The sequence below is a fragment of the Lissotriton vulgaris genome, chromosome 3_1 (genome assembly GCF_964263255.1).
Source record: "Lissotriton vulgaris chromosome 3_1, aLisVul1.2, whole genome shotgun sequence".
Taxonomy (NCBI): Eukaryota; Metazoa; Chordata; class Amphibia; order Caudata; family Salamandridae; genus Lissotriton; species Lissotriton vulgaris.
This window is the reverse complement of record NC_141689.1, coordinates 1,670,562,802-1,670,588,906: the sequence shown is the minus strand read 5'-3', so window position 1 is coordinate 1,670,588,906 and position 26,105 is coordinate 1,670,562,802. Positions and strand designations below refer to the sequence as shown.

Here is a 26,105-nt window from a genome sequence, read left to right as displayed (position 1 = left end):
TTGTGTATTTTCTCATGCTAGGTGTTATAAGGCACCTATATTTCTCGTTGTGCAGGTCTGTGACCATATTGAAAAACTTTGCATTACTAGAAAGTAGTAGGGCAAAGCTAGCCACCTCGTTTTTGCGGCCTGTGTAAAAAGTAAAGATCCAAACTAAAGTTTTGTACCCGGCATGAAATTGAGCAAACTAATTCCCCACTACTGTTAGTCTGTTTAAGTTTAGGAAATGGAGAAAATATATTTTCACCACTTTTCAAATCTAGAATAACACTGCGTTTGAGGCAGAATGAGTCTTTCATATTTTTAGGTCGAGCCTGTGAGGCGTATGCTATATTGGAGTATGGACTTGAAGCCCCGCTCATCCCCGCAAATATTTTTCATTGACTTGTGTCTTTGCTGTTCGAAAATGCTGGCTTCTGATTCGTTAATATGCTTGTTAGTTCCTCCTTAATGCCCCCTTCTCTTCATTTGTAACATCCCGCAAGGACTGTCTGGCCTTTTTATGTCTGAAGTTACACAATATGTCTTATTTAGTCTGTAAACACTATTTTCTCTAAAGAGTTTCTCCTACATGCTTTCCTGCAACATTCAGCACACCATGCGCACTTTCACTTTCCAAGCAGCCCGGGACAATGGCAGCCGCTTCTTTGAAGTGAAATACGTCTTGCATTTACAAAAGCTTGAGCTATTGGTATTGTAAATTACAATACCTTTTTTTATGTGTTGATTATCAAAACAGATAAAAAAAGTCATTGTCATTTACAATGCCAATGGCATCAATTATTGCAAATGCCAGATCTGCTGTATTGCAAATGCTTATTGATTACATTGGTAGAAGAGAAGACATATTTGAAGGGATATTTTCTGCATGTATACCCAGATCCAAAAACCTTTTAGTAATATGAAATGTAAAAAAATATTTTTGGTAAGGCCTCATTTTAGAAACAGTTTAAACATTATGTAGGAAGGGAGGTGCTGTTGAAAGGGTCATGTATGTACGAATTATGTAACTGACAAATCTCAGAATTGACCTTTTTTCCTCTTTTATCTTTCTACAGTGCGCCTTCATGAAAGCATATCAGAAGAAGGATTTCATTACCTTGTCTTTGATCTGTAAGTATGTGTTTCACATTTGTATAATCATTGCTTTTTCGAAATTAGGCAATTATCCAGAACAGTCAAGACTTGATGCTATTCTGCGGGGGTTGTGATTGGCAGCTGTTGTGGTCCTCGTGCTATATCGCACACAGCACTATGAAGGCATTCCTTGATGGAGCAGTGTAGGTGATTATTAAAAGCCTTGGTAGTAGACCACACTAGCCGAAAGTCTATTTTTTGCCTAAATGCTATTCAATTTTTCAGGTGCTCCTTTGGAAATAAATATATTATCTACAAATGTCAATAAATAAATAAAACTCTAATCCGGTCGCTCATCTGCTGTAAAGTGTCATATTGTCTCCATCTTTAACGTTTGTGGCATGCGTGCCTTAATTATTTTGATTTATTTTTAGGCCAGGATTGGCGACACACACCACATTCACAATACATACACTAAGATTTTTCTTGTTTGCTATTTTCACGCTCCAGATGTTTTTAGCTGCTTTTAACTGCAGAAGGGTACATCAGAGATATTTTAAGGCTTGGGCAAAGTGGGCTCTGGCCCAGGGCCCCAAACCTTCAGCGAACCCCCATAGAGACATTTCTGTTCTGCAGAAAATCTTCCCCTGATGACCTTGAATACATTCTAAAACAGTTGTTTTAATTACTGTTTTCCTTTAATTTATTAGGGCGAGCTGGTGTAAGCAGAGCGAAGCCTCTATTGTTAGCAACTTGCTCTGGAAGTGGGACAAGGGATGGGCACGCGCAGGGCCGTCGGAGATTTCAGCATGTGTACGCGCACACACAGCCATGCGCCGTGCACATCTCCTGTCCCACTTCCTTCAAGCTAGTATGCAGTTTCACTTTTACTTATTTCTTATAAAAAAATTCTCACTTCATCGTTGAAGCGGCCCGCCAGGGCGGGTTCGCTCAGGAAATCAATCTGTACTCTGTGCCTTCATCGGCCCTTGCATTAGACTGAAGGAGAACCCCCCACTCACCCAGTCTGCTGGGGAAGTCCACCTCAGCAGCACCTGGCTGCTGCGCTTTCCAGGAGCACTCCAGCTCCTCTGCCAGCACGATGCGGGGCTCTCCCCCTAGGCATGGGAGCCCCGCAGTTCTATCAGCTGGTCTTCAACTGGGTCCCCTCCTGGGACCCGGGACTTCAGCTCCCCCACTTCACTTTGGCGCCGGGGCTCCCTTTCCACCACAAAAGTGACTAATACCGCACATGCATGGGCAGCCCCAGCCCTCCCATGTCTCCTCCATGGCCCGGATGTGCAGCTGCTTTCTGTTTCGCTTCTTATCTTCATGAGACTTGTTGTGGTGTCTGCATTCCTTCAAGCTGATGAGTAGAAGAAAGATTCACGTGCCGTTTGCCAACTTCACCCGTGAAGAGCTCATGGCAGATTTTAGCACATTTCATAGAAATTTGGGGACTTCAAGGAAAACGACGGGCGCCGCTTTCGGCTTTTAAATTGTTCAGAGACGTATTATATTACAAGCGGTAGTCCTGGAGTGATCAAGGATTGATCTTTCAGTGAAGTGGGCTGCCGTGCCTCTGCTCTTAACCTTTCTGTGCACGTGCGCATCCCGATTAAAAACGTGGAATGCTTCCGACAGCACGGCCGTAGTGGTGGTATGTTAATGTACTAGAGGAAACAGTGAGGCGGTTGACTTTGGCAGTTATTGCAGCAGAACCGGAACTCAAGCTCATTTTTCAAAGTAATAGCGTGCCCCGGGTCGGAAACTTAGTCGTCCAGGTAATAATAATGTTGTTTAATTCGGTCGGGCTGCATTTTCCTTTATAATATGGCGCCCTTCCTGTTTAGCCATGCTATATTGCTAACTATTTGCATATCTTAACGTAGTCCACAAGTCACGAACTGGCCTATTTTCTGGGAGGAATCAGCTCAATGGACCGTTCCAGGTAATCATAGTTCTGAAAAGTGTGTCTGTTTCATTAATAATAAGATTAGTGGGGTGCAGGTAAATATTGAACTTTGCGTGACGCTGCCTTGCAAACAATGCATCAAACTGTATTGAGTTCCGGAAATGTGTCATGGCATCATGGCTGTTTGTTAGTTCTCAACTTCTTGAGAGAACCTGAAAGTTCAAATATACCAATTAGTGGACAATTGTGAGGATATTTTGTGTGAGCGTATTGACAATGGACAACTGAGGGCCACCAAAACCCTTGTTATGTGTAGATGATTTGAGCCCAACTTTATTTCTGTTATGTTGCCCACAAGGAACCATGGTCCGGTTTAAATAAGTTCTGACTGAGTGCATATTTAATCTACAATTTCCATGAGCCATGTGCACTAATTCACATCGTGCAGAGCAAATTGTGGGTGGGTAGTGCAAACTGTGCAGGCTGCCATACTCCGTAAGACTTAGGGAAGACCATTTCTTAGTCATAATTTTTGTTTCTGTTGATTGTCTTGCGCTGCCTACACCAGGCACATGATTATACCAGCCATTAACCTTGCTATGACTGAATCTTTCCATTAGGGCCACACCAAATGTTCATTCTCTACATAATATGTAACACAAGTCATCGTTAAAGAAATTGGTTTTATCAGCTATATTTGTCAGCCTTGATTACACAGATTTTAGGTTTCGCTGAAGCCATCGTGTTCGTAGTGACTTGTTTTATTTTATTCACATGAAATCACAGCTGATGTGCGTCTCTCGCAACTTATAGGATTTTTTATAGCTGGTATTTACCTCTGTGTTTCTTTATTTTATATATTGCCTTGCAAACTCACGCACGTATGTAATGTTTCCCAATATTTATTTTCCCATAGTTTATATTCCCAGGACACTCTGCACCCTCACACACTCTGCACCCTCACACACTCTGCACCCTCACACACTCTGCACCCTCACACACACTGCACACTCACACACACTGCACACACACACACACATACCCTCCAAATCCCACTCAGTGCCACATAATTACAGGACACATAATTACACTGCACTCAATGCAACATACACTCCGAATACCACTCAGTTCAACATAATTATATGCTACATAATTACACTGCACTCAATGCAATATACACTCCAAACAATACCACTCAGTGCCACGTAATTACACGCCACACCATTACACTCTACTGAATACAACATACACTCCACACAATGCCACTCAGTGCCACATAATTATATGCTACATAATTACACTGCGCTCAACGCAACATACACTCCAAATACAACTCCGTGCCACATAATTGCACGCCACATAATTGCACTGCACTCAATGCAACATACATTCCAAATACCACTCAGTGCCACATAATTACACGCCACATAATTACCCTGCACTCAATGCAACATTCCAAGTACCACTCAGTGCCACATAATTACATGCCACATAATTACACTGCCTTCAATGCAGCATACACTGCAAATACAACTCAGTGCCACATAATTACATGCCACATATTTACACTGCACTCAATACAACATACACTCCAAATACTACTCCGTGCCACATAATTACACTCCACTTAATTGCACTCTACTGAATGCAACACACACTCCACACAATACCACTCAGTGCCACATAAAATTATATGCTACCAAATACAACATACACTCCAAACAATACCATTCAGTGCCATATAATTATATGCTGCATAATTACACTGCACTCAATGCAACATACACTCAAAATACCACTCCGTGCCACATAATTACACGCCACATAATTACACGCCACAAAATTACACTCCACTGAATACAACACACACTCCACACAATACCAATCTGTGCTGCATAATTATATTCTATATAATTACACTGCGCTTAACGCAACATACACTCCAAATACCGCTCAGTGCCATATAATTACACGCCACATAATTACACTGCACTCAATTCAACATATACTCCAAATACAACTCAGTGCCACATAATTACACTACACTCAATGCAACATACATTACAAATACCACTCAGTGCCACATAATTACACTCCACATAATTACACTGCAGTCAATGCAATATACATTCCAAATACCACTCAGTGCCACATAATTACACACCACATAATTAATCTTCACTCAATGCAACATACACCCCAAATCCCACTCAGTGCCACATAATTACACGCCACATAATTACACAGCACTAAATGCAACATACACTCTAAATACCACTCAGTGCCACATAAATACACACCACATAATTACACAGCACTCAATGCAACATACACTCCAAATACAACTCAGTGCCACATAATTACACTGCACTCAATGCAACATACATTCCAAATACCACTCAGTGCCACATAACTACACTCCAAATAATTACACTGCACTCAATGCAACATACATTCCAAATTCCACTCAGTGCCACATAATTACATGCCACATAATTACATGCCACATAATTACATGCCACATAATTACATGCCACATAATTACATGCCACATAATTACATGCCACATAATTACATGCCACATAATTACACTGCACTCAATGCCACATACACTCCAAATACCGCTCAGTGCCAAATAATTACACACCACTCAATGCAACATACACTCCAAATACCGCTCAGTGCCACATAATTACCCACCACATAATTACACTGCACTCAATGCAACATTCCAAGTACCACTCAGTGCCACATAATTACATGCCACATAATTACACTGCACTCAATGCAACATACATTCCAAATTCCACTCAGTGCCACATAATTGCACGCCACATAATTACACGCCACATAATTACACACCACATAATTACACACCACATAATTACACGCCACATAATTACACTGCACTCAATGAAACATACTCCAAATTCTGCTCAGTGCCACATAATTACCCACCACATAATTACACTGCACTGAATGCCACATACACTCCAAATGCCACTCAGTGCCACATAATTACCTGCAACATAATTACTCTACTGAATGCAACACACACTCCAAACAATACCACTCAGTGCCATATAATTATATGCTATATAATTATGCTGCTCTCAATGCAACATACACTCCACATACCACTCAGTGCCACATAATTACATGCCACAAAATTAAACTCCACTGAATACAACATACACTCCCCATATTACCACTCAGTGCTACATAATTACACGCCACATAATTACACTCTTCTCAATGCAACGTAAATACACTCCACATAATACCACTCAGTGCCATATAATTACACACCTCATAATTACACTACTAAATGCAACATAAATACAATGTATCTGTCTATCTATCGCCCTCACTCTATCGCCCTCACTCTATCGCCCTCACTCTATCGCATCACCACAGCATCACTCAGGGGCACCACATCACTATGAGTTACCAGAGCATCACTGAACGCCACAGCATCACTAGTCGCCACCACAACATCAATCTGTGCAACCATTCAACAACTGTTTCAAATATGTTCTCTAAATGTTTTAAGCTTTATTACAAATGTCACAAAAATGTTAATATTTCACTTCTGTTCTTGGGTTTTCGTCACAATACAATGAACATAATCTTCACAAGTTATTTACAAAAGCTATTGCCATTATAAATTACAGTAACTTTTATTTAAGTATTAATTATTAAAACATTAAAAGCCATTTTTATTTGTAATATCAATACATCTAAGTCACGTAAATACAACACATATTGCATTACAATTGCTATAGGTGTCACATTTGGTGAAGTTAAAACTATTGGCATTGTAAATGGCAAATCTATTAATTTCGCTATTTTCAAAACCAACACATACATAAAAAAATTGTCATTTACAATACCAATTGCTCAAACTCTCCTAATTGAGACCTATTGCATTGCAAATGCTTGTTTTTAATCTGGGTGATGTGCGAGAGTCTATTATAGACATTTTGCAGAGAAATGTTGTTTATCTTGCATGCAACATCCATAACGAGAGTTTCTTTTAGATCAAAACAGGACCTCACATATGAGAAATGTCATGGGGTCACAGAGGTTATTTGTAGTACTATTCTTGAGCTGCTGCTATGTTATAATATTGAAAACGCGTTACTATCCCCGAATGTTAGATGTAAACACATTTCGAATTTGGTCCACTTTGCCTTGGCACTGTCAGTGACCTGGCCAAAGAGCACTAGAAAGAGCTGAAATTGGATCATAAATTCAAAGCTGTTCCAAACAGGGGCCTCAAACTACGTTTTGTCCGGGCCCCCAAAGTCCTTCAGCTGTCCCTGGGGTACGTGGTGATCTGATTCTTAGGAGTGTGTTCAATAACTTAATCACGAAATCTGATAAACTTCTCCCACCCCAGACGGCTCTCTTAATTTTAGGACATGCCCTACATTTCGTGTAGCTGGAACGGAGGGTCTGTACAGCCTATACCAACAGAAAACCTTCCTCAAATAGTAAGGGCCTATGTCATGAAACGATTTGTAGGCCAAATACTGCGCTTTAAAAGTAACTCTTTTTCCCATAGGCAACCTTTGCAGCTGCTCAGTAGTTTGAGAAACTTATGAGGGTTTGGGAATTTTCATCAGCAGTCGGTGGCAGTCTTTTGCAGTGCCTGTAATTTGCTTAAGCGTCGTTTTGGATGCCCAAATATACGGCACTACAGTAGTCCATCTTAGACGGCACTAAGGAGGTGATTGCTGTTTTTTGTAGGTCAAAGGGAATGAACTGCAATGTCTTTTTATGTTCTTAGAAGGTAGAAACATGCAGACGTAGTTTTCTTATCTGCTCTGAAAGTGTGGGGTTGCCATCAAAAATAATCCCTAGGTTTCTAAGCTTTGGAGACTGGAGCAGGTAGGGGTCCTAATTCCTGAGATCATCAGGTGGGAATTCCAGAAAGGAGTGAGTTTTCTGAACAATAGAACCCCTTTTTTCTGGAGTTTAATTTCAGACCGTTGTTGCCATCCAACTCAACACTACCCGCATACAAGATCTAAAACAATTTGCAACCTCCGCTGGATCTTCAGAGACCAACACTACAATTTGTGTATCCTCTGCATATGATACAGTGGAGAAACAAAATAATTTGATCCGTTTGCCCAGCCGAGCCATATATATAAAAGAGGGCCGGACTCGGACCTCACTATCTTTGTGACTAATCTGTCCCAGTGTCAAACAAACTTGCATTCTGCAAAGGAACCAAACCTGAGCACATGATAAGGATTAAACCAGTGGATTATAAAAATAACCAGACAACTACAACACATATACAATATGACCTGATTCCACTGAAGTAGGTTCTGTCTCGCATGCTCTAGGAATCTGCTAATTGGATGCATATGAATTCTTTTGTACATTAGGCATATCTGTCTCATTACCTTTTCTCCAATAGTTGGAAAATATTATGGCTACTTTTAGTTTGCTGGCAAACTCTTGTTTATACTTTGCATTCAAAAAGTTCAGTTGATACTGTCATTCTCTATTAAAGTGTCTCTTGCAAGACCAAGAAGACAGAGGTGTCTCCTGAGTGAGGAGCAAAAGATACCTTGAAATTACTCGTATATAGAGTGTTGATATTTCAATATATCAAAAAGAAATAGCATTACTAACATGATGCAAGGGTGCATAAATCAGTTAGTGCAATTGGTTTGTGCACATGAAGATCTACTGAAAAACAATAATTGCATAGTTTCAAATGAAGTTGCAGAATGTCTGATGAATCTTAAATATAAGAAGAAAATCTGCCCAGACAAGTTTGGATGCCAGGTCTCAATACCCAATCTCTTCATAGCAAAATACTGCTTGTGGAAAGCAGGCGGCATGAAACCACATTGCCTAGATTTGTTAGAGTGGTGAATACTGGACTACTCCCTCTCCTTCCTATGGAAATCCTTCTTTGATGTAATTCATAAAGGGGCCATCCATTGTAGAGAACAGAGACGTTGTATGGCTTGGACAAAGTGGGTTGTACTTTATTTTAAATGAGGATGATTTATGCAAGCCTATGACAGAGATTTTTGCAGAGAAATGTTTTGTTTCATGCGACATCCATATAATGGTTTATTTTAGATCAAATCAGGACCTCACATATGAGAAATGGGAGAGTGTCACAGATATTTGCTGTAATAGTAGTGAGCTGCTGCCTTACAATATTGGACACACATCTACTATCTCTGAATACTAGATGTAAACACATTTAGAATTTGGATGAGTGTATCTGTGCACTCTCAGTGACCTGGCCAAAGAGGGCATGAAAGAGCTGAAAGTGGGTCATAGATCAAAGCTGTGATGAACAGGTGCCCCACAATCTGTTTAGCCCAGGGCCCCCAAAATCCTTAAGATGCCCTGGTAGAGAAAAAAAGGTTCTCATTATGTAGCCCTAAATCACTAGCAATAACCTGTCAAGGAGGCTGCAGTGAATCAGTGGAAACTGTTGCTGTGTATTAGGCGAGCAATGCTGTATGAACATTCTGCTGGATTGTTCATCTCAATGAGCCTTTTTTTAAGACCAGTTTTATTTAATATGGAGCTAGTTCACGGGAGGCAGCTATAATGTTTATCAAATAAGGGTCTTTTAAGTGCAGTAGGAAGATTTTTAAAGGGTATACAAACATAAATGTTTTATTGTCTATGTATGGTATATATATATATATATATATATATATATATATATATATATATATATATATATATATATATATATATATATATATATATATATATATATACATTTATTATACAAGTGCTTAATTTATTTAATGATTTTTAAAAAAATGTTAGTCATTGCAGGAAGCCTGGTCTGGTGGTTTAGTGGACTAATGCCTCCACTGTAGGGGCCTGTGTTTAAACTCATGGTCACAGGTTCAAATCCTGGTGGGTCCACGCAGCCTTTATCATTCTGAGGTCGATAAAATGAGTACCATTGAGTTGGATAACAATAAACATCTGTTATTCAGCAACTTCATACCGTTGGGTGAGCGTGTGCTTTACAAATGCACACATTTTATAGTTATGTATTTTCTTTACTGATTGGTTGTAAAGTGTTTATATCATATGCTTGACAGTTCTATTGTCTAAACATTTGTTTGAATCTGAATCTTATAAGGACTCATCCCAAATAACTTAGTAAAGCAGAAGAAGTGCATAGGTAAGCGGTTTAGAACATCTGGGATGTCTCAAATTGTCACCAGCTTTCACTAGCTTGGATGGTGAGCATGGATGAGCTCGGGCTAATTTCTGCCACTTTTTTGTGTTTGTATATTCTGCATCAACTCTATGCCAAAGTCCTTGCATTTTCATACCGGGGTTTTGAATCTAATCTGCAACATCCAAATTTGCCAGTTTATCATTATGTCGTAGATTTGAACTAGGACAATCCTCTAAATTTGTTGTAACAACCCTGTCAGAGGGCATGGAGTATTAAGCTTGACAGTGTCTGTTACCTATTTTCCTTGTTGGACAATGTGAATCATGACTCATTCTTCACAAGCAGTATTCACATTTCACCTGGTGTGTTAACTATAGTTTGTGGTTGTACATATCTGTATATTATGCGTTAAGTGCTAATAGTAGTACAAAATATAGTAATGCAAAACATTGTTTAAGTTCTACATTTCAGTTATAGTAAAAGAAAGCTTGTATTAGTAATAAGGTATGATAAGTGGTAGTACATCTTTTAGGGTCTGGACTGTGTATCAGTGGTGGTTCGCCCATTGGGGCGCATTGGCGGCAAACCACCAATAAATGGCCCAGGCTTGCCTTGTCTCCAATTCCTTGCTCACATGATATTGCGCTTTCACAGTAAAACAAGTGTTGTACTTCCAAGATAAAGGATTTCTGCATAATTAATAGAGCACCAGTAGAAGTCTGGAGATTTGTCAAGACATTCATGGTCATTGAATTTTATCCTACAGCCTGTGCACGTGACCATGGCGGTTGAACTCCTTCTTTTATGCCTTTGTGCTAGCACAATAATGTCTACTTATCCGAATGCATGTAGAGAAGAAAAAAACGTGGATGCCCTCTACAGTCGTCTGGTGGCAAGATCATGCTGCTTTGGGCTGAAAGGAATCTTGTTTAAAAGTGCTTCTGCTCAGCGACATACCGCAGTAACCATAATTTTCTGGTGTACAAATAGTCTTGACCCTTGCACTTACTCTAAATTGCGCTAAGGGTGCATAGGGATCTGTTTCTTAGCGCCATCATCCTAATTCTCCTCTATCAAAAGGGTGTATGATTATTGTTTTAATTCCCCCTCTGCCAATAAACCTTCATGGTTCTGAAATTGCACATTAGGATTGATTTTTTTCTTTTCAGTGCACTCCCATTAAATAAATTATTCAGATGCACCCTAAGGTATATTGCGCTTACCTGCACATCTGTTTAAAACTGGAGGAATGAGACAGAAAACAATTATGCTAAACATTGGAATTCACCTTGCATAGTGGTTAGATATTGATTCTTTTTCAACTTAACAAACATTAATATGGTAAAAAAAAGAATTGTCATCGTCTTACAAGGAATAGGAATATACATGTATTAAACTCAAACAATCCATAAATATTTAAAATGTAATACATTAGTTAACACGAAGTGAAAGAGTAGAAAGGGATACGTACTGCAGTTACAGCCACAGTGATAATTTAGGATGTGAATTTTAAAATAAGGTGGAACAATAATTTGAAATAAATATGCAAAGTATAAAACCAACAAAAAAGCAACACAATGTGACCCCAAGCAGATTACGAATATACAAGATGGATATTGCACAAAATCACATTAATTTTTTAGAAGAATAGATCATTGAGAATGTTTACAGTAAGATTAATGTTTTATTATTCATAACATAGTCAATTCTATCTTTAAACAGAATTGCAATATCCAAAAATAGCCATTGCTTCCACTCACAAAGATGTTAGATTAATCACTTGTATAGCAACACAAGAGACCCCCAGTTTTCTTTTGTATGTTTCAGGAAGGCGTGTTAAATACATAACCATCAACATCCAACCAACACCTGTTTGACATTAAAAAAACAAGTTCTATTACCTTTTTGTTTATTCATATGTGCTCAAATGAGACTGTATTATGGCTATTCACTACAGTAAGCCTGCCATGTCCAAGCCCTACCCTTGCAGAAACCGGGTCCACTGAGTCCCTCTTTCCTTTGAGAAAATGGAATCTTCCTCCTGGTGTAAACTATGTTCAAGGCAAGTGTAGGCATCTGCCTAGAGTGTCACATCAGCTAGACACCAAATTGCCTCTTTAAACCATGCAATGTGCCCCTCTTCAAGGAGAGTTTAGCGTTTGGAAAACAATTTACTTTGCCCAGGGAGGGAAAAGCCTTAAGTGCAATCCCTTTCGAGGTCTTTTATCTTGGAAAATGTGAGACCTTCCAGCTACCCACATGTGCTCTAGTGCTCATTTGGATTTTGGGTAGCTTAAAGTCAACCTTGTGCATTACAGGAGGAGGATAGAGTGAGTACTGAGGGTCTCAGCACATGTTAGATGTAAGTAGCTGGCGTTGGACTTATTGTGAAGAATATCTACAGATAAGGGTTTGCCTCATTATTTCATGCCTGTCTCTTTGCTGGATTCACATGTTGTGCAATATTGTTCCATTTTATGCTCTAATCTAGAAATTTCCGCTTCTGTTCTCTTTTTTTGTGAGTGTTCTCCGCCACCATTTAGTAGTATACCCGCCCCCTTGTGAAATCAGGCGCCAACCCTGGAGGCCAGCTTCAGATTAATTTTTCCTCCTTTGAGTCTGTAAGAAGACGTTGAATCTCCAGGCTTGATAAGAGTAATTCGGGGAAGTATTGATGGACAATTGAGGAGAACTGTTGGAATACTGTTAAAGGACATGTACTAGGGAAGAAATATCAAGGACAACTTAAAACAATCAGTGTTCACTGAACAAGGTTGGTGTGCCATGGGGATATCGACCATGGGCCTAAACGATGTGCATGGGGGCAGGGCTGGAATCATTGAGGGAAATGGTCCCCCCCCCCCACATTAGTCTGTTCCAAATCCCACCATCAATTTGCACAAAAAGACAATCATAAGTTCTATAGCCTCTGCTTTGTGAGAGACCATAGCTTCAAAGGCTGCAACGCTTGCACCAAGTTCCAGCCAAAGACACTCTGAACCAGAAAAAAGCAGATTTGGGAGCCATTACCCTTTGATTTAGAAAAAAAGACCAGCCTTTGCTCAGCAACCTCGGTCTGTCAAACAACGACATCCTTAACCCCTTCCACACTCATGACGAGCCCAGCTCGTCATGGAGCAGGGCGCTCGCACGCTGATGCCGAGCTGGGCTCGTCATGAATAAAGGAAAATAGCAATTCCCAGCACAGCAGGGGAAAACGCCTAGCAGCCATGGTGTTAAAGACACATCGGTGCCACATGGATAGGGGTTTGATGTAAAGGAAGACATTGTCAAACTGGATAGTGAAAAGCTATGAGATAAGATACTGGAAGGATATAAGACAGGTGCAGGTAATCCCAAAAGAGAGTAGTGAATCAGAGCTGACTCATTCAGATTTAAGGTCCATTTGACCTCCTTGACCCTGAACTGCTTGACAAATAAGGGGGGGGTTGAACAAAAAAAAACAGACAGGTACTGACACAAGGACACCACTGGAAAATGGCCCTGGAAAGCAGGTTTAATGCTGAGAGGTGATCAAGATCGAGAGATGGAGAAGGAGTATATACAAGACAAATCCTATGCTCGTTTTTGACACCGAGCAAAGCGTGCTCACAGTTAAAATGAAAAAGTGACTCCTTGATGCTGAGATCGCTGAGTTCCTCCTGAAATATTGGAAGTTCAACAAATCCCTAACATTTAAAATCCCATTGAAGTCAGTAAAAGAAAAGGTTCTCAAAGCAGAGCAGGAGAACCTACCGCCACCAACTACAACTGAACCACAAGAGAAGGAGCAGGAAGTCTTCAGGGAGGAGGAGATGTATGAGCAGGATGTTTCTCAAGACCTAAAGAGTACTGAGGAAGAGTGGTAAGCCATCAATGCTGATTCTCCAGAGAAGACTGTTGAATCCTACCCTTCAAGGCCTTAATATCACAATGTACAATGCAGTCATTACAAGAACTGCAGACAATTATGGAACATCGTTAGAGGAAGAACAGTTGTAGGCTTGATTTTACTCTGAAAACCCTTTTGCCATCACAAAAACGAAGAGCCAATATCTTTCTATGCTCCCAAGCCGCCTTGATCAAGGAAGAGAAGCTTTCAGAGACCCAGAAACATGCAAGCCTGTAACTCCAAGGGTGGGGAAAAAAGCAATGTGGCGGACTCAATGACCACCACCAGAAAGAGTGCAGTGTCCCAACATCATTGGGCTTTTCACCAGAAAAGGAAATCTAAAGGTCGGGGATGGAAATGATTAAAGTTAAGAGAGCAGGTGCCATGGAATGGAGGATTCAAAATTCAAATGTGCTCCTTAACCACTATGCCAATCAGCAGTGGGAGGAAATTGGGAACTCACGAAGCAATACAGGAAGTGGACAAACTCCATCATAGAATACGGCAAGGCCTTCTCCAACACCTGCTTCAGGTCTGCCTTGGATGCCGCAGTCATCACAAGGAGATAACCGCACTAATACTACCCTCAGGAGATACACCTAGCTATAACTCTCCAGCTTCAAACACAAGACGCAGTCTATTATCACTTTCTTCACAGGGGAACAGAGGTTTTGGAACTGTGGTCAATTAAGTCCTCCAACAGATCAAAGGATAAAGAGATAGCAAAGGCTATGAGCCCTGCAGTTTTATAGGCACATACGAGTGATTGCTTAAGTAAGAAGACCATTGGGGAAAAGGAGAGTTCCATACTTCGCTGCCACGTACTTCATAAGAGCAAACAAACATTGCAATCAATACGACCACAGTGGCTATTTCCTGCAACACCTCAGCACCCTTTTTGAAGCCAGGGTAAGGGCCCAGCCCACAGAGGGGTGGTCTCATCAAGCAAATGACTTGAGTAAAGGAGAGCTTCAGCGCATAACACCAGTGTGGGGCAGTGCAGGATGGTTCCTCCAGGAGTGGAAGCTGATCACCTCCGAAGAATGGATACTGAACATTTTCCAACACAGTTACTGTTTTGAGCTCCTAAAACACCACCAAGTAAGAGGCCAAAAAAGAGACTTCATACAAAGTAAGAGCTGCTGCAATTGCAACAGGAGGTACAGGAACTCCTGCAAAGCAAGCAATACAAAAGGTATCGAGGAAAGAGAACAAGCAAGGAATCTAGTATATCTCCTGTGCCATAGAACTACTGAACACAGACGAGTTCTAGTTCTTGGACAAATCATAAAGACACATTTCAAGATGATGACACTTCAGGAAGTCATTTCGCAGCTTCAGAAAAAGGATTACATGGTAACAATAGACCTCAAGGATGTCTGTCTTCCCATGCCAATGAACAAGAAGCACAAAAGTTTACGTTGCTTTTTTTGTCAGCCAGGTACACTGTCAATTTAAAGTACTTCATTTTGGTATAACGCCATCACTGATGGTGGTCTTTGCAAAATGCCTAGCTGTAGTTGCAGCATATCTGCGAAGATGGGAGATATATATATACCCCTAGTTTGATGATTGGCTAGTAAAATAGAACTCCTTCACACAATGCCAAAGGGGCGACTAAAGACAGTAGTCCTGCATATACTACCCAAACTGGAGTTTTCAGTAAATCTGGGGATATTCTCCCAAATACCAGCTAGGGTAAGTATTTTTGGGATCAAGGCTCAACTCCAGTGAGGCAAAAGCCTTTGCTGCTGCCAAAAGGATCCCGGACTAACAGAGCAAACTCTTCTTTACCAAAGGGACAATTTCTGACATTGAGGGCAGTCAGCTCATTATACAAGGTGAGTAAGCTGTAAGCACTAACCACGCAGGAACCCTACCAGCAAATATACATACCCACAGGGTCATGTGAACTAACACTTTTAGTTACTACCAAAGGTCATATCACATTTTCACAACAACCAAAGCTTTCAACTGCCCGGGGTTTTCCAAGAACCAAAAACACCAGCAGAAAGGGCTCTCCATGTGCTTCACATCTGCAGGGTAGTTGTACTACCTGGACAGAACTAAACAAAGCAGGAGAGGAAATAGATTCTTTGTTCCTGGTGCACCACCAAACATGGGCTCACAAATAACAAATGTACAATGGCTCAATGGATAGTCCCGTATGCAGAAAGCCCATACAAACATGGACACAGATTTGCCTGGGGGAAAAGAGTGCAAAGATGGCAACCATGTACGGAGGATTCCACGACACGCATCTGATGTCTCAAGGAGATGGTCATCTCACCAAGTGTTGTTGAACTATGCCTGTGACAGGGAAAAAAGAAGCAAGAGGACCATTCCGAACCCAACCGCTAGATGCCAGAATAACGCACAGCATCTGAATCCAAAACATTCTTCAAGCTGCAAAATCAATCCTTAAAGGTAAGTAACCATTTCATTATTAAACTTAAATTGCATACCTGGTAATGGTTCAGAGAGCAACTCAGAAGAGAAAATAGTTGGAAACCTCGTGAGGCGATGGGGTACAAGGATTCAAAAGAGGACTAGATAAAGTCTACCAGAAAAATGTGTTAACATATTGCCAGAATCAGAGCAGTCTAAAATCAGACCATTACAGCAAAATGTTAGGTGTAGTTATTGCTTTCTATTATTTTCTAGAGCTTTTGAAGGAACAATCTAATTTCTTGGTATTCTATCATTGTATAATGCAATCACACCCTTTCAGGTCCTAGTCAGCTCCCTTTCTAATTTTCTTTCACAATAAAGTAAGATTTTTGGTTGTTTTCATCTATGAATGCAGTCGGCTATTTAAATATTGCCCCTAGGAAAAAAACTCTTCTTGTGATTTTGAACTATTATCTGTGGTGAACTGTATGCTATTAATATCAAGGAGTACATCTTCAGGTTTCGGTAAGGCTTGTCCTGGAAAACCGCTGATAGAATTACTAACTCTCCTGGCATTTGTAGCTCTTTTTCTTACATCTTGATCTGTCTCTAATTTCAAAGTAGTACTACTTGAAGGACTGCTAAAGAAACTTTAACAGAACCCCACTCTATCTCTCTTCCTGTATGCCTCTAAACTCCTGGAGTAAGTTCTTATGACTCAATTTCAGAACTGTGTTAAGGCGTACTAGGAATTGTGCTGAAGGGATTCTGACCTGGCTTGAGCATCAATATTATATATACTTCCATCTGTTATGGACAACCTTAACATAATGGTCAATGGTGGTTGGGTGGGAGTACAAATCCACTTGGATTTCTCAGCCACCTTCAACACATTTCACCATCCGATCAGTATCCACCAATTCAGTGATTGTGCAGCCTCTGGGTAGTCTTAAGATGGCTAAAGTCCCAGGATACACACAAATGATGGATGGAGTGCAGAACAATTCAAACATTCACCCTCAGTCAAGATATCTGGGATAAATCCATCGTTCTTTTCCTAACCATGCAGCCCCATTTTAGTCAGCCATATGCAAATCAGTCTTGACCATGCTCCTCATGGGAACAGTCCAGTATGAACAGCCAGGCCAGGTCCTCCATTGACCAGAAACAAGCATGCTACAACCCGTTTCGGGGTATCACCCACATCTCCTCGCTAGCTTTAATCCAGTACCACAGTGAGCCTGGGACCCACGTCTGGGCATATCCGGTGCAATTGGGGCAACAAGGCAAAAGACACACAAATTATGGATAACACTCATATTTAGTTAAACCAGTTCATCTCAAAGCGAGTGATCAATGCCTGTGTCTGTCTAAACCCACAGCGATTGGAGCCTCGATGAAAGCAATCCATCCAGAATGATGCAGTTCTAACATTTAGCCTCAAGAAGTTCAATAACATCTCTGATCATTTGAGAAAAAATCACTGGCTCCTATTTATAAGACAATCTGTTTAAAAGCAGCTTGCTTGTAGTATTGAATTTTGCCAAACCATCTATTAGTTCTGAAATCCTGAGTACATACTGCTGTTTGGTCAAATAGGGATGTTAGGTCAATCTAACAAAATGTTCTTGTTTTGTTCTAGTGTCGCAGTCTAGGTGGTGAACTCCACTCCGCTCGCGGAGTTTTCTGCACTCCACGTTACAAAGAGCTCACAGAGTTCTGAAAAACTCCACCCTGCGTAGTAGAGCGGAGTTTTTATCATCGTTCGCAATCTTCATCAAGTTGGCAAGCACGAGGGTGGAAAATCAACCTTCCGGTGACAATTCTCGACACGGACGGTCAGATTTCTCATTGCGGGTGGTCGCGACTGCTCGCATTGAGTAACTCGCCGTTCACGTTCAGAAAGCTGCAGCTTGAGTAAAAATCTACGAGAGGCAGAAAGGAAGCAACGCCTGCTTGCGCTGTGCATGGTGCCGTTGGCAATGATTGCCCAGTGCGGACAAGCACCTGGCACGAAAAATCACTGCGAACAGCATTTATCTAACGCAAGCGGCGGAGGTTTTTTTTGCACTTCACAGAGTTCCGTGTAGCAGAGCTCCGAGAACTTCACCCAGGTTTACTGTCACTGCATGCAGCTATTTGCATTACATTGCAGCAAAATCAATTAACAGTATGAATCCACTTACAGTATTCAGTTACTGTATGCTAAATTGATTTTTAATAGAAAGAATTGTGAAGTTACGTGCAGCATAAGAGCACCATATGCAGTTTTAAAATAGTGATAGTTAATGTCCAATTAATAGTTTTTTGGGTTCCCCGATTTTGTAGGTTGTGCTATATTAGGTTAATAGTTTAGTTACATTATCCAACTGCTAAATGGCTGCTGTTAACTCCTCGATTGTGTAGAAATAGAGAGGTGGGAATAATCTTTCTTCTCAGCACTTTCCATTAGTAATGTTCCTTACCTTGGTCTCAGATTCCTAAGGAGATGCACTCTAGAAAACCAAGGGGTTAGATAATTACATATCCGCACTCTCCTGGTCCTTGAGGGATTAAAGTACAACCCATTGTCTTCAGGTTTCTTGACGCACAGAATCTTTGTTATCTGGTCCAAAGTTTAAGCAGGAGTGTTAAACTGGAATAGTTTATAATACCAAAAAACTTCAATGTAAATAGAAAATGAAACCAATGGGGGAATCCATCATACGGCTCTAGCTGAAATATGTATTTCCATGATTTTGGTACTCCTGCAAGGCAGCCATTTACACAGTGAAGGGGCTGCCTCCATTGATCCATAAGGAATGTATCTGAGCCACATAACCAGGATGGGATAGATGTGCATAAAATGTACTAAATGGAAATTACAAAGCAAGTGGCTAGCCTGAGAACCTAGTACAGGTCTGACCTTAGTACACAAAGTTGGACTCCCCGGATGTAAAGGTTCCCTGCCAGATTTGGAACTAGTCATGCCAAAGGAGCATAAATTCCTAGTTCTGTAGAAACAAGGACGTGCACTGTTTACAAGCAAAAGCTCAGATAATTTCAAATATTTGCTTACCCATTATTCGAGTTTTATGTAAAATCTATTTGTTAAAAGGATGCTGGGGTGTGGGGAGATATCAGGAATTAAAACTGCTGCCAACTGATGTTTTCAAGTTCTGCTTGGTAAGTCACTAGATAATCTAAACACAAGTAGAGATTGAGTGAAGCACACGGGGAGAAAGGCGCAGCCAGCAGTGAAATTAGAACCTGAAGGCAGATTTTGAGAAAAAAAAATGTTGGAAAAAGGGACATTTTTGGCTTGCTGCCATGTTGTCAGAAAGCCTGGTATGGAAACAAATTCCAAGGATGATTAAAAGTTTTAAGTTTAAACGGAATGTGGAAGATGAGCTAAACTGAGACATGTTTTACCGGCTAGAGAGAACATTTTTCATTTGAGAACACAACCCAAGCCCACCATGATCCTGCCTATTCGTCTCCAATCTGACACCATTAATTGACAGAGGCTCTTTCCAGCTTTTCTTCTGCATGCAAAGGTTTTGAAAGAATGTTACAAAAACGTATGTGCTTTAAAACTGCAAAGGGGACCTTCTAGATTTAGAGGGAATACATTGCTGCAGTAGTGGTTGTTCCTTTACTTACAACTTTTTCACGGCAATGAGTGGACAGCCCCAACGGGTGGGCTGCACGCTGTGCACAAGATCCAATTTTCCCTTGTGTGCAGCTGAACTGGATGTGCCTGATACAGACTTGAGATGTTTGACCCGTAAACAAAACAATTGCCGGAACTTTGGTCAACACACAATCCTGGCATTCCGGTACACCTCCACCCCTCTTGCTGTTAGTTTGCCCCAAGTGGCGGGGGCGGGATCCTGAAAACTCCACTGAGATTTGTGTCAGTCAAAGATCACACCCAGCCTAAAGAAAATCGTGCAGGCTTTCTTCACAAGTCTTTACGCACAGTTTCCTACACGGGTGTACCATCCAGGGAGGAACGTTCACAATGGGCATGGTAGATGTGTGCCTTATCTTTAGTGGTGTGCATTCAGTGTGCAACTCCCAAGGCATTTCTGCCCAGGTACCTACTTTAGTGATAGGAGCTTTCACACAGGCAAAGGGTTTCTCATTTGCGTGAGGTGTGCTTATTGCAAATGAGTGAGTGTCCCCTTGTCAGTGAGCGATTGTCTCCTTTGCAGTTGAACTGGCACCTTTAACACCTGTTCAAAATCAATCTAAATTACTGAGGAGGATGCTTATTCAACTGCATCCCCTGTGAAATTCTGCATGCTCACATCTGTGCTGTAACTATCCTGTTGCCGTCCTAGTGATGTTTAGTTACCATAGTCAGAGAAGTGCATTTCTGTTATGAAACGCAGCAGAAACCCTGATTTTCAAACTAGCCACCAGTGTGGAGCCCCAACCCAAAACTGGAGAAAAATGTCTTGATCTTAACACAAAAACTTAACGCATTTCCTCTACCTTTCCCAACAGGGAGTGCCTACTAGCCATCACCCCTCTCCCGAGACCCATGGTGTGATTAGTGATCACCCTGCATGTAAGATTTTTTCCTTTTATTATTTTTGTTACTCGTTAGGCCACCTGCCATACAACACATGGCGAGTTCCTGAGAGTCACGATAACGTGTCTGACACTGACAGACTTATACCACTTAATGCCCTAGCATGCGTGCAGGTGAAATAGCGCTACAAACAAGGTACTTTCACATTACTAGTGTCTCTAATCGCTACCACTAACGAAAATGTGAGAACTATGTGCACTTCCATATCTCACCATACCGCACCATAGCTTCGTGAGATATAGTTCCAGTGCACCTTGAGAAGAGCATCAGTACATGATTGATTGGGAATAAATTAACGCCCTGTTACTACATTCTTAACAAATTTATTTGTCTGTGTATGTTTGTTGGTGTTTGTTCTTCCTTTCAGATAACTACCGAGTTCCTATAATTAAGAAGGTTCCGGCAGGAACAGGTTTTAAATAATTGTTCCCTGTTTTTTCATATATTTGACATCCTGGTTCGGGTGAGCCTTAGTGCACCCATACCGCCGGGGTCTACACACTGGTCCAGAAGAATGCCTAGCTAGTAGCAACATATAGGCAGAAACATGTTGACCACAGACCACACACCGTGAGACATAGCTGAACAATTTTTCCAGCACTTACACCGCTCACTCTGTTTTTACCCGTGCCTGGTTGGCCGATGAATACAATTATTTTTGGACACAACCAAGACACTTTTATTCTCACATCAGTCACTTGCACTTATCACTCAGATAAATACCAACCAGCCCGCAGTAATTCTGGTGTCGAAGCACACCGGGGAGGTACTCGACCTTCCTGGTGGGGCCCAATGATGAAGCATGTCACCAACCAGGTTGGTGAGTGAGGGCTTTCTAAAGAGTCACATTTGATGTTTCATCCTTGCTCTTCTCCTAAGAAGGCACACTTTTGTTGTTGTGAATTAGTCTTCACACCAACATATCAGTAGCCACAAGACGAGTATTCTTGTGAAACAAATGCAATAACAAGAAATTTGATAAGTGTTAATTTTAGTTACAACTCACCTCTGCGAATACACACTGTATGGTATGGTGGGATAGGTTTCTTTGTCCATAGAAAAGTTCTGACTGTGAATTTGCGCTAACAACATTTTCTCACTTTATGTCCTGCTGTCTCTTAAAAGCGAAGTGTTGATGACTTAGTGTACTCCTTTTTTTTTTTTTTTTTTAATTTAAAAAATAAAATTGAAAATAATTGTTATACCTGGTGTTACAGCACACCGTATGTAAAAACATATAACACTCTAATCATGCTTTACAAATAAACTCTTTAAACACAGATTACACTTCTCTTGGTCAATATGTTAACAATGTCTCAAATAAGAGAAAAAGAAAAAGCGAAGAAAGGAAGGAAAAGAGAAAAGGGTGAAAAAGAAAGTGCAGAGGAGAGCACTAAGAAGGGTTAAACAAACTCAAAGTACTATAATGTAACATAAGATAAAATAATGTACAACAAAATGAACTATCCTGATGTACTATACATTCCCCTTTTCCATTGTTCAATGGGGTTCCAGATCCCCCCCCCCAGTACTCTACCCCTGCGTCCTTTCCTAGCATAAATTGCATTTTCCAAATTATATGTAGCCAGCAACCTAGCTAACCAGCTGTGAAATATAGGCGGAACCTTATCAAGCCACGCCTTTGCAATATATATGCGAATCACTGCTGTAACCATGAAGAGGAACTCTCTATGCATGCTGCCTGTCTCTCCCTCGATTCCTAAGATAATTAACTCTAGTGACAGGGAGGTCTTAATCCCCAGTGACGTATCAAGAAATTTCTCAATTGCCCTAAGAGTGTAGACTTGTGGGCAGGTGGCAAAGATATGAATTATGTCTGCCTCTGTAGAGTCAGAGCGTGGACAAGTTATACCTACTGTGCCCCCCACTGTGCTATTGAGGCAGGTGTGTAATACAAAGAGTACAGGGTTTTATAACTATTTGGGTTTTGGCACTATTAATTGCGTAGCCTGAAATTAACCCGACGCTCCTTGTCTCAATTCAATTTCCTTAATAGCATCACTTGGATCAGGGGTGATGATGGCTACTTCATCTGCGTAAGCAAATGTTTTGTACTCTGCCATGCATGACCACTGGTGGGATTTTAAAATTAAGTTCCAGTCTACAAAGTAATGGGTCCAAGTACAAGGCGAATAACAATGGAGAGGAGGGACATCCCTGCCCGGTCCCCCGCTTAATCTGCAATGTGCTTGTGAACCCTTTGTTAATTTTTACCCTAGCTGAAGGGTCCTTATACAATGCCTGAATTGCCCTTACAAAGCCTTCCCCTATGCCACACCACTTCATAGCCTGCCATAGGTATTCCCCAGGCGACCCTGTCTAAAGCCTTTTCAGCGTCTAAAAATACGGCCGCGGCAGGGTCGCCTGAAACCTCTGTTGCATCCAGCAGTGTGATCATCTGTCTTGTGTGCTGCGTGGTACCCTTCCCAGGTATAAACCCATGTTGCGTGGAGCTGACCAGACTCTATATCACCCTGCCTAATCTAGTTGCCAATATTTTGGAGAATATTTTGGCGTCTGCATTCATCAATGTAATAAGCCTGTATGAGCCCGGCTCCAATGGAGGTTTATCTTTTTTAAGAATAACTATTCTACCCGCCCCCCCCAGGAAGAAGGTATTGAACACCCTTGCTGTGCCTGTATGAGAGTAGTATGTAGATCTCTACCTAGTGACCCCTAAAGACTTTATAAAATTCAGCGGGTATTTGATCCGGGCCTGCTGCTTTCCCAGATGGGAGATTCTCCAAAGCTGTGGCTATTTCCTGTGATGTTATAGGGGGGTCTAACTCCTCTTTCTCCTCTTCCGAGAGTACCGAGTGCGGAATACCTTCCAAGTACTTGGTGATACTATTTGTAGGTACTGGCTGATGCACATCATAGATTGCTGTGTAGAACCTTCTAAAAACCTCTTATGTCCTCAAAGCTGTAAACCACCCCCCCAATACCGTCCTTGATTTCCCCCGCCGCCAGTTTCTCCCTTGTGGGAATTGCCAAATTGTGACCTACTTGTTCGCTAAACTCATAACACCTTTCTCTCCTAGCTAAATAGCTAGCAGCCACTTTGCTAGAAAACCCCTCACTTGCCTCTGCTTTGTTAAGGTTAATCCTGAGCAGAATATCCTCCAGCGGCTCCTTGCCTTCTATGGCTGTAATGAGCTGCTCCTCTAACTCTGCTAGTTTGTTTGTAGTTTTAGCTATGCTACTCTTCTCCTGCTTATTCCTATGTAATATAAAACTTAGTATTTCCCCTCTGACACCAGCCTTAAAGGCATCCCAAACTACCCCCGGAGGGGCACTCCCTCTGTTATTTCCCAGAACATTACCATCCAATCCTGCATGTGCTGGACATAGTTCTCATCCTTCAAAAGAGCCCTCTCAAAAGTCAAGGTGGATTCCTTAACCGGAGTATTCCCTACACTAAGTGATAATACCAGAGGATTGTGATCCGATATAATTCTGGGTAGCTTATCTAACTGGGCTCTATTTACTAAAGAACTAGAGATCAGGTAATAATCGAGTCTCACAATGATCTTATAGGGTGCTGAGTAAAACGTGCTACCAGAGCCAACTGGATTAAACCGAACCCAGAGATCCACTAGTGAATTATGATACGCCAGATTGAGTATTGCTTGGCATGTCTTCTTTTTACGACCTGAATAGACCTGACCCACCTCTATGCCTAACCCATCAAGCCCATTCATGTTAAAATCACCACAGCAGATAATTGCTTCTGGCCAAGGGGGGAGTTCTGAGTCCAGAAACTCGAATATATCTGGGTCATCCTCAGAAGATCCGTATACAGAAACTAGTGTAAGGGTCTCCCCCCTAATATTGCCTTCCAGGATTACCCACCTTCCCCATTGATCTTTTTTCCTACTCACCGTGATGTCCCCCCTCCTAGCGAGTATGGCTACCCCTCGTGTTTTAGACCCCTGCTTGGTGTGTGCTACTACTTCATAGCCCCATTGTTCCAAATGGTAGCCTTTGGTCCCCTCAATATGGGTCTCTTGTAGACATATGTCTAAGCGCAATGTTCTCAAGAATGCTGCCACCCTCTGCCTTTTGTTCCCATCATTGAGACCACAAACATTTATTGAGGCAATTCTCCAACTCATCATCGTTTAGGTGATTGTTTCCCTACCCTTCCTATGACCTTTTTCACTCAATCGCTGTTTAAGAGTGTGAAACCAACCTGTGTGAGGCTGTGTTACGGTGTGCTGTGCCATCCACCTTTCAAGAAACGTTCCCCCCCCCTTACCACCCACCTGAACCCCCCCACCCTTTCATCCCCGCCCACAGCCAGCCCCCCCGAGACCCCCACCCCCCTTACAGGCAAATAGGTCACGCATGACCTATGTGTGGCTGCTTTTGGATCCCAACTGTTGCATCCCTCTCCCTCCTATACCTAGTGAACCCAGCTACGCTAAACCCTTTCCCCCAGTGAGACCCGTCTGCCCGTGCTAACTATCCAATGGCTTAACCTACCCCCCCTTCTTTCCCTTTAGCTCCTCCAAGTACTGTTGTGCTTTGATTTCCGAGGGGAACATCCTAACTTGCCCCCTTGTGATAACCTTTAGCCTGGCTGGGAACAGGAGGTATGCCTCAGAGCCTAGTGCCTGAAAGGGAGCTATAAGCCGCCTAAGTTTCCACCTCCTATCCACCGTGACATGACAGAAATCCTGTCTCGCAAAGATGGTGGTACCATTAAACTAACATTTAAAGTCAGGCCTGGCCTTATCAATGAGTTCCTGTCTTAGGAGATAGTTCTCAACATACACCAACATCGCCCTGGGCAAATTCCCTTGACCACCACCCCTTCCTTTCTTTATTGTGAGTGGAAACCTGTGTGCCCTTTGCACCTCGATCTCCCATTGTCATTGAGCTTCGGGGAAAGCCCTCTTTAGGAGGTTGATAACAAATCCTCTGGCGTCCTGCCCCTCCGCCCCTTCTGCCACACCAAGTAGTCTAACGTTATTCCGACGCTGGCGGTTTTCAAAGTCCTCCATCTTCCACTGCATGTCCTCTGCCATTTTTTCCTGCGCTG

General features: G+C 41.6%; 1 protein-coding gene across 13 annotated transcripts in view; it reads left to right on the top strand.

The window, feature by feature from the left end:
• Positions 1-26,105, top strand: part of CAMK2D (calcium/calmodulin dependent protein kinase II delta) — an 806,647-nt gene that overhangs the window by 433,663 nt on the left and 346,879 nt on the right. For all 13 annotated transcript variants that reach the window (XM_086962149.1, XM_086962142.1, XM_086962138.1 and 10 more), the window contains exon 4: positions 1,059-1,113. In XM_086962149.1, the coding sequence (XP_086818275.1) occupies positions 1,059-1,113 (55 nt within the window). The remainder of the gene's footprint in view (positions 1-1,058; positions 1,114-26,105) is intronic.